The following is a 15,964-nucleotide window of genomic DNA, read 5'->3' on the forward strand; positions in this document are numbered from 1 at the left end:
CAAGCAGTGGTGGTAGGGGTTAATAAAGGAAAAAGGTTATCTTGTATACAAAAACATGAGAGTACTACCACCCTCTTTCCCCAAGGTAATTACCGAAACATAATTCAAAAAGGCTTAATACCCGCTTTAAATTATTCACTCAATTTATCCATAGTTTTCTATCCACTAATTTTGAAACAACCTCTTTTTTTTTAAGGCCATGGTAATATTTATTCTAATAATAATAATATTAATAATACAAACGCGTATGTTTTTTTTGTTTTGTTTTTTAAGTTGGACTGTTTGTTTTTTAAGTTGTCTTTTGGGATTTGGACTCTGAATCTAGAAAATTTTTTTGTAACCAACGGCATGGAAATAAAAGACATTTTTGCCTCTGGAAAAATCGTGGGGCTAATCAAACCTGAAAACCGCGATTTTCGAATATTTTCCCTTAGGTTTATTTCAAAGTTAAAAAGCTTTTAGGGCAGTACCACATTTTTCAGTGTTGCCACGTTGAACTGTGAAAATAAATAAACAAAATTGATTACTTAAATTTTAGTCAATTAGTTGTCGTCCGTAAAAAAATCAAAAATTAACATTCCGTTGATTCTCGAAGAAAGTACAACTTCAAAGGAAAGCAAAACCTTCTTAAGCCGTTTTGTGCCATATATATTATTAGGCTATTTTTTGCTGATTTTCCACCCATATTTCTTTTTTTTTTTAATTTGGCACCCACTAGTACCAAAAACTGCCTAAGTGCAAAGGGAGCTCTTTTGCACAAAAATTGAATTCCCCATCTTCCCTAGGTCTTTAAGATGTGTATGTTTGTATAAATTTCTAATTAAGGATTATGTTCACTGTGTACTTTTTAGAATATTATTTTTATGCTTTCATATGATTTTTGTATATCAAAGAAAGAAGACAATTTTAAAATCCTTCCATAAATGACATTCAATTCTATCCATCTGCCGAATTATGTTTTTGAAACTTGGTGTAGACGGTTTTTTGGATTGAAAATACGTTGAAAATTGATTAAAAACCGTTGGAAAAAGAACCGTTTCCCTATTTTTTAAGTAAGTTCAAAATGTTCCCAAAGAAAAAGTTTAAGTAATATCATAATTCTGGCTTGGTGAATGGATAGATATGTAACTAATGAAGCCGATGATAAAAGCATTTTGTTCTTTTTGTGCAAATTACAGCAGGAAGATCGTCATAAAACCGCGTATTTCAAAGAGGACATATACCTTAAGCAACTTAAGCTATCAGATTTCCCTCTCAATATCCTTTGTACATTAAGGTGTCTACCGAATAGTATGGGTAACTTATAAGAGCGGAGCTGGCGCTAGTATCGAAAAAAAACTAAAATGAAAAAAAAATGTAAAGAAGGGAAAACGAGGATAATAACAGTCGGTGAAAATAGAAGAAAACTATACAAATATTTCCGTAGAGAAATCCGCTCGACCGTCAGCAGTGCTGGATAATCTAATAAAAAATCAAGATAAAAGTCCAGAGGACAATACAAAAAAACCAAACCATAAAAAAAAAACACTAAAACTAAAAGAAGAACATCATCCTCTTCGGCAAAAAAACTATCAACGGCTAGTGTTTGGCGTTTCATTGCATTTTTTCCAGTGTAATAATAAAAATAATTAAATGATAGCCTATAATAATAAATAAGTATAATAATAAAATGTACAAGTATAATAATAAAATATTTTTCTATGAATAAAAGTTCAAATAGGGATAAAATCCTAGACAATGATAACTTTCACAAACAGTGATAAAATTTCAAAAAAAATACTACATATTTCGGCCACATATGCAGTGACCTTCATCAGTAGTAAAACTAAACTAAATACTAGATATTTAGGTCACATATGCAGTGACCGTCATATCTAATTTTTTTTTTTTTTTTTTTTTTTTTTTTTTTTTACCGCCATGGAAAGGCAGTGTAGTCTCCGAAATTGTCTAAATAAGTTTTTAAACTCAGTCCCTGACAGAAAAACGATTGCAGAGCTTGAAAAAATGCCAAAAGACGCCAGATGCTAGATGGCGTTGGCAGTTTCTTTTTGCCAACACTAATGCCAGTTTCCAATCTTATAAGTATATATACCAAGCACTACTACCATCAGATCAAGTTCTATATTCTCAGCCTTTGATTATCCACGCCCAGGATAGTGCAGTTTATACCCCTGAATTGGAATAGATGAAAACTTACAGTAAACATAAGAGCTTCCATTCTGACATCCACATAACTAACTGAAGGTTCAACTACATTTTTTGGCAAGGAATTGACTAGAGCTAATCCAAAGGAGTTCAGCCAGAGTATTGTCGGGACATGGAGGTGGACTCTAGAAGGGGTCATAAACATGAATATCTTCGGCGGCGGTACTAAAAGAAGACACAAAACTATTTGACTTCCATGTTCAAGATTTTTCCAGGACGAAATTCTAACCAAAGTCAAGTAAACAAGAAACAACTTTTAAGGATAAAAATTAGGTACTACTAGATAGTCCAGAAACAATAGCACGAGAAAGAGAGAGAGAGAGAGAGAGAGAGAGAGAGAGAGAGAGAGAGAGAGAGAGAGAGAGAGAGAGAGAGAGAGAGAGAGAGAGAGAGAGAGAGAGAGTGAGAGAGAAAGAGTGAGAGAGAGGGAGGGAGAGGGAGAGAGAGAGAGAGGGAGTGAGAGAGGGAGAGAGAGAGGGAGAGAGAGAGAGAAAGAGAAAGAAAGAAAGAGAGAGAGAGAGAGGGAGAAAGAGAGAGAGAGAGAGAGAAAGAGAGACAGAGAGAGAGGCAACAGCAGAGAAAACTATTGCCGTGCGTAACAGGAAAGGGTGAGCCTAAATTTTCAAAACTGTACAATGTTTAGCTGATTCATATCAAGTTCATTTTGGAAATAACAAAGAAAATTGAGCTAATTAGCCTTATCTAGTCATGCAAAGGAAATCGGTGGATAAAGATTTGCTACAGAGGTTTTTTAATTCCTTTATGGAAAAACAGGTCGGCCTTTCGGGCATCACCAAATATACCACAAAAATCTACGATCTACAAAAAAAAACTGTATCCATTAGGTATTCTACGAGTGAGAACTGAAAAGTCTGAGTACTTCCACCCTCGAAAAGTTCGTGGTTAGGAACTTTAAAAAGGATCGAAACTCTAAAAAATGAATTCCTAATATATGCAATTCATTAAGTTAACTGTTACCCATCAAAAGCTACGAGCCTAAGAAAATTTGAATGGTTTTCGAAAAAGGGGGATAACACCCCTAAAATGTCAAGCGATCTTAATGAAAATCACGCCATCAAATTCAGCGGTTCTAGGCGTTTACTCCCTCCTTGGAAAATACCCCCCCCCCCGTGGAAAATATCTCACAGAAAATTTTCCCCCGGAAAATACAACCCCCAAAATACCCCCCGGAAAATAACACACCGGGGAAAATACCCCCCCCCCCCGGCAGAAAATAAGGCTTCCAAATTTTAGGCTTTTATTTAAGTTTTGATTTTTCATTTCCGTAGGGAGAAGGAATTTTGGTACTTTCGTGTTTCTTCGTTAGTTTCTTTCAGCTTAGCGCGAGACAAGAGAAAGACAAATGACAGAGAAGATGGGAAATATACAATTTTGGCTATATATTTGCATATAAGGGGGGGGGGTAAAGTATTTGGACAGTTTGAAGTCATAAAACAATTCTTACTTCATAATATGCAGAATAATTAAACCTAACACATTTTGCATGCAAACCCACTATACTCTACCCCCCCCCCCCTTAATGTACAAATATATAGCCCAAATTTGTTTCTAAAGTAACGAAGAGACCAACGAAAAAACCGGTTTACTGTCGAGTTTTACACATCGTAAATTTGAGTGAGTGGAGTATAATACACAAGTGCCGGAATTTTTCATGGAGAGAGATCCGGTTTTCCCGCTATTGTATAAAAACGATCAGACATTAAATTTAAAAAAAACTAGTTTTTTCAACTGAAAGTAAGGAGCACCATCAAAGCTTAAAACCAACAGAAATTATCACGTATTTGAAAGGAGTTGCCCCTTCCACAAGATCTTGCTCTTTAAGCTAAAGTTTTTACTTTTTGTCCTAATTAATTCTTTAAGAACTATTCCTGCAACACAATGGCCGTTTAATTAGAACAAAAAGCTTTGTTCTAAAATTCTATAATAAAAAAATTAAGCGTAAAGAGCGGTCTTGAGGAGGAGGCGACCCCTTTTATATACGTAATATTCTGTTCGTTTTAAGGTTTGAGGTTGCTTCTTACTTTCAGTTGAAAAACTTGTTTTTTTTATTTAATTACTTACAGATAGTAGTTGTTAATGGAAAACATAAGGAACAAGTTTTTTAAAGAAAAGTAAAGAGCCTCATTAAACCAAAAATGAGCAGAAAATAAAGTCAAATAATCTTCAAACTAAAAACTATGGTGTCTAATGGAAAAAAAAAGAAAAAAAAAGATATAAATTTTTTTTTATGAAAAAAACTATGTCAATAAAAAATGAACAGATATTAATTTAAAAACTTTTTGTACAAAACAAGTTTGTCAGAGTAGTAAATAGCCTCGTTAAGCCAAAAATGAGTAAAAATAAGTTCAAATAATTTTCCAAACGTAAAACTACCACCAATCACCATCAATTAATGAATTAAACCAAAAACGAACCGAAATTACAAAAAATAACCGTTCAAACTCAAAACAAGCAAAAATTAACATGAGTAGGGCTGACATCCCCCACACCTCCTCAAGACCATAACATAACTTGCTCTTTACTGAATACAAAATACATTTTAAATGTTTTCACTTTTTTTACTTTAACAAATAACTAATCATTAATAATATAAGTAATAAAAACTTTACTACTTATAATAAACTGAAAATACGCGGTTTTTTTTTTGGTTTTATTTTTTTAGTCCAGCACAAGTTATGTTCTGATCATTAGAAGACATGGGTGTTGTCAGCGATACTACTTTTAATTTTTGCTCGTTTTGAGTTCGACTAGGTTGTCTATTGTAATTTCTGTTAGTTTTGGGTTTCGTTTATTTAATAATGGTGACCACATGGACCAACGGTGATTTGTGGTAGTTTTACGCTTGGGAGATAAGAAAACAAACTCTTAGAATTTGACAACGCTTTCGTCCGTAAAAACTTAAACAACAAGCATTTGTTGATTCCCAACCATCCTTTCAAAGGATAGCTACACCTTCTTAAAATTTTGGTGCCATATGTTTTAGCTTAATTTTGATGATTGTTCGCCTACATTTTCTTCTTCTTCAATTTTTTTTTTTTAATTTGGCATCCACTACTGCCAAAAAGTGCAGAAGTTGGTATGGAAGTCTTTTCAACAAAAACGGATTTGCGTTTTTTTTTTCTAATTTTTTAAGATACTTTGGTGTGGAAATTCCTCTTTTTTCCGTTCCTTAGCACTTTTCAACGAAACTAGAAAAAAAACTCAAATAAAATTCTCAAATTTCGAAACCTTATTTTCCAACGGAGGAGGTTAATTTCCGGGGGGTATTTTCCACGGGGGGGGGGATTTTCTGCGGGGGTTATTTTTGACGAGATTCGAGTGTATTAAAGAGTTTATCAAATACATACACATAGCCCAGACTACAATCATAGGAGAAATTTTGAGTCCATATCAAATCCTTTCCCCCTCCAGTGCAGTGGCCCGTCATGAAGTTCGAATACTTTTAAGAGTCGATCTACTTCCCAAGCATAGAACAAACAGCTCAAGGAACATACTCACATGGGAAATTAATCCCTCCTGCGTAGAAATATTGAGTGTACTCCAAGTGTACCAAAGGAGCATCGGAATCCGTTGCAAACTTAACTCTATCTCCTAGAATAGGGTAAAATTCTGTGAACACAAACGAATTTTCACTGTCGTCACAAGCATGTGATAATTCACAAATAAGAATTATATTTAAAGTGGTAGAAGCCAGTCTCCCCACGAAAGTTACCGAGGGCGAATGAATTAAGGAAGGATGGGAAAGCTCTCAAAACAAAGAGAAAAAAGTATTCATCTTGGCTTTTATAGAAATGAAAAACATGGATTAAAATAATTTAGAAGCATATCATCAGGTTTAATTTTACAGTCCTAGCTGAAAAAAAAATTAAAAAAAAACGATATCGCTTCTAAATTTAAATTCCATGTGCGACATATTTTCAAGTTTATGTGATTAATTATTTCTCCTTATATTTCTTTTCTCCTCAGAAATTAATTTTTAGAATCAGAAATCCTTAGAATTAGAAATTAATTCTCCTTACATTTCGGCTTGACTTGCGTTAAGTCGTTCTCATTGTCAAAAATAAAAAATAAAACTAAAGTCAGACAAAAATAGAAAAAAAATGAAAACATAGGGTAAGAAATAAAGAAAAGAAGCTGAATAAGTACAACATTTGTATCTATAGAATTAGAATCTATGTACATCAGGCGATAAGGAAGTTTATGAATTCTTAGTTGCTGCCATGAAATGGGAACATTTGTTAAAACACTCGGCTCCAGGGAGATTTTGTCCCAGGAGCCTGAGCAGGTTCTGCATTATATGGTCTGAAATATCGAAAAGAAGTTTTACGGTAATCGTTTTGACGTCGTACATGGAGTTCTTAATTTTTTTTTTTTTTTTTTTTTTATGGAATGTGCCCATCTAACCCTTTTCTTCTCTAGAGGCGAGCATATAAATTTAGCTTTTACCTAGTTTCCTGACTAGGTTTCAGGCATCTATTCATCCTCCACTTGAACGAATCAACATTATACTTTGGCAAAATCGTCTCAGGTGAATGTGCTGCTCCTCACTAAAGCCTCTTTCGTAGACATTTCCCCTGCTCGTATTTTCCCCTGCTAATGTATGAGCCTACGGTCTGGTCTTTTCACCTTGACAAACAGTGCAATAGGATAGCCCCTCTGGAGGAGGTGAGTAGATGAATTAGAAGTCATTGACGTCAAATCAAACATCTTCCATCGTGGACAAAGAAGGGTTTTTGGTGAATAATTTTTGTATTTGGATATTGCTCGATATACGGCATAGTAATTCTCTTGGGTATGGCTTATGCGCAAATGTCTCCTCACCATCGTCTTATGTGATTCTTTCGCTGAGTTGGTTGATTATGTTTTTCCTTTTGTGTTTTTTATTACCTCTATAATCTTAATTTTTCTTTTTTTGGCATGTGGGTTACAAAAAAAACCTTGAAAGTAACCTTGAATACCTATCTAACGAATAGTATTGCAGATCTTCTGAAGTGGTACCAAATGAGTTTTGAAACCTCAGCAGCAAACGGCCAGCCATATTCGGGAACAAGTCTTATCACCTTAAAGATCTCTGCTTACTAGGGCCTGGGGATATGATAAAAAAAAAAAGTATCCAAGTTTTCAGAGGGGAGCTAGAAAAGATCAAATTAGCAATACACTGTGCTAGTTTTGTGTTTGTTTCAAAGCCATTTAAAAAAAAGGGGAAATAACGACAATAACAGATACCGAAAATAAACTTAAGATACGAAATTATTTATTGATTAGAAAAACTTATAACCAATGCTATTCTTTTGGCTCCAAAGCTTTCCTACGGGCCCAATGTCTAGCAAAAAGATCGTTTCGAAGGTTTTTTTTTTTCATGGCCAACACTTTATTTAGGCAAGATCGCAAATAGCTATTGCTCAACTCGGACGGCTGGTCGGGTCTTATGCTAGTAACAACACATGGTCATTCACGATAGTAACAGAGATGAGCTCACCTGTAAAAAACTCTTTTGGTACACCCTTGGAACCAGGCAAAGCAACTCTATGAACTGAAATATCATGTATCCGCATAACAACTGAAGATGACATCAGTTTTCTCAAGTGACTATCAATGGCGGAACGCAAATTATTTTTTTTCAATTCTTCTGTGGGACTCTGAATTGAAGGGCCCTCGTCACCTTGTCTTGGGACCTTGAAATGTAAACCTTTTATTGATTATTATACATACTTTTTAATTTATTATTTGCCAATTCTGCTTAAAATCAGCCCATAGATGAAATAAGAACTCTTCATTACAATAATATAAATACATAAATAAAATATTTTTATCGTCATAAAAGCACACAACTAGCAGCGGACATCATGACAAATATGAAAATGAATTTTAAAACTTAGCACAGCATTTTCAAGAAGTTTCCTTTCAGAAGACAAGTAGTGGTCAAGGGTTCTTATCCTTAGTAAAAGAGGTGACAAAGAGAGGGTCTGATTGATACATAGACTAATAGTGATAAACTAGTAAAAATATAAAAAAAAATAAATAGAGGCATAAGAAGAAAAAATTATACAGATAGTAGACATGAAAGTTCCAACGAAAGTTTAAATGTGGATAGGATTCTACTTACAAAAATTTCAGCTCCTAAGATTACTTAAGTCTACTTAAAATTTCAGCTCTAAGTCTACTTAAAATTTCAGCTCTTAACTCTACTTAAAATTTCAATTTCCTTTTCCTTTTTAATTTCCTTTATATCATTTCCTGCAACTCTATAACTAGTACAGATACAACGATAAATAAAAGTTCAAATAGGAATACAATCCTTTTAATAAACAGGGTTTCACAAACAGTGATATATATTCACAAAAAATACCAGATATTTCGGTCACATATGCAGTGACCATCATCAGTAGTAATCAGCAGTATTTTTTGTGAATTTCTATCACTGTTTGTGAAACACTGTCTATTAAAAGGATTTATCCCTATTTGAACTTTTATTTATCGTCATGGAAAGGCAGGGTGGCCTCCGAAATTGTCTACAAATATAAATAAAAAATTATATAGAAGCATAATAAGAAAAAACTATACAGATAGTAGAGATGAAACTTTAAACACTTTTAGAAGTGGGAAGGAGTGTACTTAAAAAATTTCAGCTCTTAAGACTACTTAAGTCTACTTAAAATTTCTTAAATTCTTAAAATTTCAAATATTACAGCTCGTAAGCTGTTTTAGGTCTTTTTCTTTTTTCGCCCCAATCCACTTCCCCTTAAATTTCCACCATTTCTTATCTTTTTCAACCCTAACACAAAAAACAGTAAAGATTAAAAGGGGATAAGCTTACCGCCGTCTCTTGATGTGTTCCCATGGCTTGACTCCGTGTTACCTTTTGCTTCTCTGCATTTCCTGACACGCCCACATATTCAAATATTTTTGATCTTAGATCTTGCAGTCCTTTGTAAAGCCATTGATTAGCAGGACCGTCTTGATAGCGCAACCAATGATTTCTATCACTTGTCGCAAGATGGTATGGGTAATAGTCTAACTGAAACTTAGACAGGTTGACCTGGAGAGATGCACCATTTTTCAAACTAGGATGACATGATCGACCGTCTAAAAATAAAAAGATATTACTAATCCTAAGCAGGATTTAGACACAAATTTCTGTAGCTAGACACTGATATTCAGAAAAGATTGGAAAACAGAGAGAATGTCAAATTAGTTTCGACTTTCTATCAAGAAAATTTATAAAAATCGATTTGAAATAGTTATAGGCAGACCCATGCCCGAGATTTTTTTTTTGGGGGGGGGGGAGGGGGTCAATTATAGAAAAGGTACTTTTCTAACCATTCTTAGACCAGAAGTGCGTATTTATACGTAATTTGATCACATTTTTTGAAGGGGGATTTAACCCAAAGGCTTGATAACTCTTGATAAAAAGGTTTTTTTCCTAAGCCCCTTTTTCCACTAAACGCATATGAATTCAAACATCATATAGCTTCCAAGATTCCTATTTAACCCTAGCCCCCTTCTAGTCTTTAAATACCCGAAATAAATGTTACTTATTCTATTTGATCGTACAGGTAAAGTGAAAATTAAGTTTGCATTTTTTTTTTTTGACAGAGCTACAGCTTATCCTGTTGAATTTAAACCCTACCAAGTTCACTAAAAGTAAGCACTTATTTTCCTGCGGATCCCTTAGTTATTAATTATAGCCCTTAGTTTATAAACAGTTATTTATTCCCTGACGCCCTTTCAAGCTGTTTTAAGGGATTAAACAATATTTCTGAGGTTATTCTACCTCTAAAAGTTGGCGTTTCTGCAAAATTCTTCCTTTATAATATGCAAATGAATTGAGCCCTTGATCTATCATGATTCTAATTCATAGTAACAGGAGTAGTATTATAGCTAAAAATAATAGCAATAGAAAGAAGAAACAAATCTGGCAAATTAGTAGGAATCTAATTAGATTTTGGGACTGACCAGATGATTAACGCCTGTGCTAACACCTGTACTAACGACCAGATGATTAACGCCTGTACTAACGACCAGATGATTAACGCCTGTACTAACGACCAGATGATTAACGCCTGTACTAACGACCAGATGTTTAACGCCTGTACTAACGACCAGATTATTAACGCCTGTACTAACGACCAGTTGATTAACGCCTGTACTAACGACCAAATGATTAACCCCTGTACTAACGACCAGATGATTATTCCTGTACAAACGACCAGATGTTTAACGCCTGTACTAACGACTAGATGATTAACGCCTGTACTAACGACCAGATGATTAACGCATGTACTAACGACCAAATGATTAACACCTGTACTAACGACCAGATGATTAACGCCTGTAATAACGACCATATGTTTAACGCCTGTACTAACGACCAGATTTTTAACGCCTGTACTAACGACCAAATGATTAACACCTGTACTAACGACCAGATGATTAACCCCTGTACTAACGACTAGATGATTAACGCCTGTACTAACGACCAGATGATTAACGCCTGTACTAACGACCAGATGATTAACGCCTGTACTAACGACCACATGATTAACGCATGTACTACCTACTAGATTTTAACCGCCTTAAATACCGCCAATATGATTAACGCAATTAATAACGACCTTATGATTAACGCGTTAACGAACTAACAGATTTTTAAAGCATGTACTAACGAACAGATTTGTACCCCATGTACTCAATACCAGATGTGTAACGCCTGTACCAGATGTTTAACGCCTGTGCTAACGACCAGATGATTAACACCTTGTACTAACGACCAGATGATTAACGCCTGTACTAACGACCAGATGATTAACGCCTGTACTAACGACCAGATGATTAACGCATGTACTAACGACCAGATGTTTAACGCCTGTACTAACAACCAAATGACTAACACCTGTACTAAAGACCAGATGATTAACCCCTGTACTAACGACCAGATGATTAACGCCTGTACTAACGACTAGATGATTAACGCCTGTACTAACGACCAGATGATTAACGCCTGAACTAACGACCAGATGATTAACGCCTGTACTAACGACCAGATGATTAACGCCTGTACTAACGACCAGATGTTTAACGCCTGTACTAACGACAAGATGTTTAACACGTGTACTAACGACCAGTTGATTAAAGCCTGTACTAACTACCAGATTTTTAAAACATGTACTAACGACTAGATGTTTAACACCTGTACTAACAACCATATTATTAAAACCTGAACTCACGACAAGATGATTAACGCCTGTACAAACGACCAGATGATTAACGCCTGTACTAACGACCAGATTATAAACCCCTGTACTAACGACTAGATGTTTAAAACCTGTACTACCGACCAGATTATTAAAACATGTACTAATAACCAATTGTTTAAAACCTGTAATCAAGAATAGATGTGTAACGCCTGAAATACCGACCAGATGTTTAACGCCTGAACAAAAGACTAGATGATTAACACCAGTACTAACGACCATATGATTAACGCCTGTACTCACGACCAGATTATTAACGCCTGTACTAACGACCAGATGATTAACGCCTGTACTAACGACCAGACCTGTACTAACGACCAGATGATTAACGCCTGTACTAACTACCAGATGATTAACGCCTGTACTAACGACCAGATGATTAACGCCTGTACTAACGACCAGATGATTAACGCCTTTACTAACGACCAGATGATTAACGCCTGTACTAACGACCAGATGATTAACGCCTGTACTAACGACCAGATGATTAACCCCTGTACTAACGACCAGATCATTAACACCTGTACTAACGACCAGATGATTAACGCCTGTACTAACGACCAGATGATTAACGACTGTACTAACGACCAGATGATTAACGCCTGTACTAACGACCAGATGATTAACGCCTGTACTAACGACCAGATGATTAACACCTGTACTAACGACCAGATGATTAACGCCTGTACTAACGACCAGATGATTAACGCCTGTACTAACGACCAGATGATTAACGCCTGTACTAATGACCAGATGATTAACGCCTGTACTAACGACCAGATGATTAACGCCTGTACTAACGACCAGATGATTAACGCCTGTACTAAAGACCAGATGATTAACGCCTGTACTAACGACCAGATGATTAACGCCTACACTAATTTTCTGTACCATTCCTGACGATGCCCTCTTCTGAAGGGAAAATTATAATAACAAATTCTTTCTTTATAATATGCAGAAGTGTATCTTATGCATTTTGTAGTTGAAATACTCTTATAGGGTAACTCATCTAACTGAACTGATAATCAAACTGAAATAATCTTACAGGGTAAGTTCCTTGAAACACAAAAGTATCAAGTCATACACTGAAGTACTTGGCAACATGCGACTATGAATTGACTGAAAGTAATTGGTTGACTGCAATTGCCAAGGAACTGATGACTGAAATAAAGATTCTTGTGTATAGAATTCTAGCCCATACCCTTCCTTCATTCCTCGTTCAGTAGAACCAATCTAAAATTATGAATCTATTTATAAATCTTACTAATGTATTTCATTAATCTCTTTCATGGTAGTGAAACAGCTGAAATACTAATTCTTTTTCAATATCGGGAACTAGTTCTTTAGTAATTTAATTTGTGTTCAATATTTGATTACCAATGAGCTGAAAATCCGCTATCCCTCGTAAAAAAATACAGAAAAAAAAACTTTTTTTTTACTTACTTTTAATTTGTGTCAAAACTATAAAAAGTTTTCATTATAAAGATTCAAATGTACATCAAATAAATAATTTTGATATGTTTATGGATTCATCTATTGCTTGTCACATGCTTATGCAAAACTTTTGGAATTCTAATGCAACAATCTTAATTTGAATATTTTCAGTATTTTCTACAATTCTGACAAAGAACAGAGAAATTTTCAATTTAAACAATACAAAAAACTGTTATCTTTCCTTCCTACAATGTTAACAGGCAGCTTCATCCCCTCAACGACGGAATGGAGTCCAATAGAACTGGCTTAGAACACAAGTAGACAGGTGCTGCTTCCTTGCTGCTCCTTCAATTCAATGTACCTTAATTAAAATTAATCATGTTGACAAATATGTTTTTCTTCTCTAACAACCATTTTCTTCCATTAAGAAAAAGTTTTAATCGTGAAATTTTTTTCAGAATTATAGTTACCGACATGCCCAAGTGGTTTTCAGCTGATGGTCTCGACCGTACCTTACATGATTTAATTTCTTTTTTTTCGCCGGGCGATTAATCTAAATCGCCCGGCAAAAAAAAAATCCGATCAAGCTCGGATCCGACAATAAACATAACTTTAAATGTTTGGGCTTTGAATGAATCATGTTTGGGTTTGTTGGGTTTTTGATGTTTGGCTTGTGAACGAACAGCGTTGTCAAGTTTTGTTATTTAGGCTTCCTTTTTTTTTCACGGTTGTATATTGCAACGACGACGAAAATATGTTATTGCTCTAAAGGCTTCATAGTTTCGAAACCACCCAAATAAAACCTTCCCATTTTTTATGATGACAACAATAGTTAGATTGGCTTTATTGAAAGACTAATCAATGGGCTTTAATGAAAGGCAAATTTACGAAGCCCATTTGGGGGTTGGCCAAACCAGAGGAATTGAGCAGGGAGGGCTTACCAGTAAGTCGGCCTCCGTCAGTCAACAAAGCGATGAATTTCTAGTATTAGTTTAGAATAAGAACATAAAACCATTGTTTTGAGGGAAAAGCATACCTCCTGGATCATCACAGAAGTGCAAATCTATTTTTCCAGCATACAAATGGTGAGAGGTTTCGATCACATCATGTTTGGCGAAAATCTTCGAGGCTACTGAGGGTCGTGAATCAGCCGCCCTTTTCGTTTCTTGTCCTAAACTTCCTTTCAATGACTGAAAAAAAGAACATGGTAAACTAGATATTAAAACCTTGACTTTAGGGATTTACGAGAGCTCAAGTAGGAATAGAAAAAAAAGCGTTACAACCATAACAAATAAATAAAATCAAATTTATGCCTGTTAATAAAAACTAATAAAAATAAATTAGTAAAAATATTAATAAAAAATATTAAAATATTATAAAAATTAATAAAAATGTTAATAAAAATAAATTGTTGAAACTCCGAACACTCTTCGAAGATGAACCACAAACATTTTCAAACAACCAACAAACTTTAAATAATCACCTTGAGTATTTTTAACCTAGATTAACTTTAACAAGCGAACATTTGGCTTCAGTAAGGGAAACCCTCTTGCAACTATCATAGTCTATAGTCTATAATAGTTTATAGTTTGGCGTTGTACTTGGTTCACCTAATTTGACAGGTAAGCACCTCCGATACCTGTCGGTAAATCCCCGTAAGTCGTTTAATTTGAATGAAGTAATCCAATAAGGAACCCAAAAGCTCCTCTCTATGCAGGGGCCTGAAGGGATATAAATTAACCATATCTATATAGTACTTCAGAGCATGGGCGTACACAGCTTCTTGTCTAGGGAGGGGGGGGGGAGGGCAGCCGATGCTGTTATAGAGAGCATGGGGGGAGCTGAAGTTATATTGTCAGTTCACAAAACCTTATATTGCCAGCAAGTTCTATCATATCTATGAAATCTTTATTAATAAGTAATCACCAAAAATTATCAATAAGCATTAATCTTCTTGAATTAGAGCTAAATCTTTCCAAAACATTATGGATAATTGCTTCTTTTTTTACTTTTATTCTGTCATTCCAGCTGTTTATTTCCAGCTTTTTCAGCCATCTACATTTTATCAACTGCTTTTTTAGCCATATACCTTTTTTCAACTGCCTTTTCAACCTTCTAATTTTTATACCATCTGCTTTTTCAGCCATATCTAATGTAAATTTGAATTACTAGAGGGGGGGCAGCAGCCACCCCTGCCCCCCACCATACGCACCTGCTTCAGCGAATTTAGGATCGCAAACATACTATAGATATGTTCTATTCCCCCCCCTCAACTGCCTAGAAACGATGTATTCATCCCTCTACAGGGCTTGGCTATGAGACTACGCACATATAAATACTGCAACAGTACATACCAAACTATTGCAACGTATACTGTTATGAGGCCGCTGTAACAGTGTAGCTTCCTCACAACAGCCAGTACAGTAAAAGAAAAATCTAATATTTTACACAGCCAGTTTCAATATTTCTAAATATCACACTCGATTACAACTTTCTCACCTGGAGCTTTCTAACAGCCTTGAATTTCTTATTCATCTCATCTTCTTGTTCAATGACATCGAGTAAAGACGTGGCAAAAAGTATTGCTGCTCGAAGTTGTGCATCTGTTAATACCCAAAGAAGGTCCTCCAACAGAATTACAATCCTTCCACCCAAAACAGAACAATCTGAGTAAACAAAAATTCAAATTATCACCCGTCAGAATGCTTATTTATATCTAAGCCAGAATTTATTATTACCAATCCAACTAACTAGGACAAGAAGTCGTGTTTTGACCTGGATAACAGAGATAATATGGGTATATCCAGTTCTCTGGGAGTAGAGAAGAAATTAATAATCTAAACAATTAAGGGAAAAGATAGGGCGAAAACAGATCAAGTTAAGTTAGACCAAAATGATTAACCAATTATCAGTTAAAAATTGTTTTTGAAATTACAGCCAGAAAAGAAGACAATAAAAAATTCCATCAAACTGGAAAAAAGTAAATGTATGAAAAAATATACAACAGTATTCGCCAAATGTTGCGGTAAATTTCACACTTTAAATCTTTT

General features: G+C 35.0%; 1 protein-coding gene across 2 annotated transcripts in view; it reads right to left on the reverse strand.

Moving 5' to 3' along the window:
- Nucleotides 1-15,964, reverse strand: part of LOC148955678 (bridge-like lipid transfer protein family member 3B) — a 62,858-nt gene that overhangs the window by 26,048 nt on the left and 20,846 nt on the right. For both annotated transcript variants that reach the window (XM_089103430.1, XM_089103436.1), the window contains exons 5-10: nt 15,414-15,580; nt 13,951-14,104; nt 9,044-9,312; nt 7,706-7,901; nt 5,725-5,817; nt 2,198-2,370 (exon numbers count right to left, since the gene is read on the reverse strand). In XM_089103430.1, coding sequence (XP_088959556.1) covers nt 2,198-2,370; nt 5,725-5,817; nt 7,706-7,901; nt 9,044-9,312; nt 13,951-14,104; nt 15,414-15,580 — 1,052 coding nt within the window. The remainder of the gene's footprint in view (nt 1-2,197; nt 2,371-5,724; nt 5,818-7,705; nt 7,902-9,043; nt 9,313-13,950; nt 14,105-15,413; nt 15,581-15,964) is intronic.

Source organism: Artemia sp. Qi Xiang Cuo, chromosome 2 (assembly GCF_049724085.1).
Source record: "Artemia sp. Qi Xiang Cuo chromosome 2, ASM4972408v1, whole genome shotgun sequence".
In the NCBI taxonomy this organism is placed as follows: Eukaryota; Metazoa; Arthropoda; class Branchiopoda; order Anostraca; family Artemiidae; genus Artemia; species Artemia sp. Qi Xiang Cuo.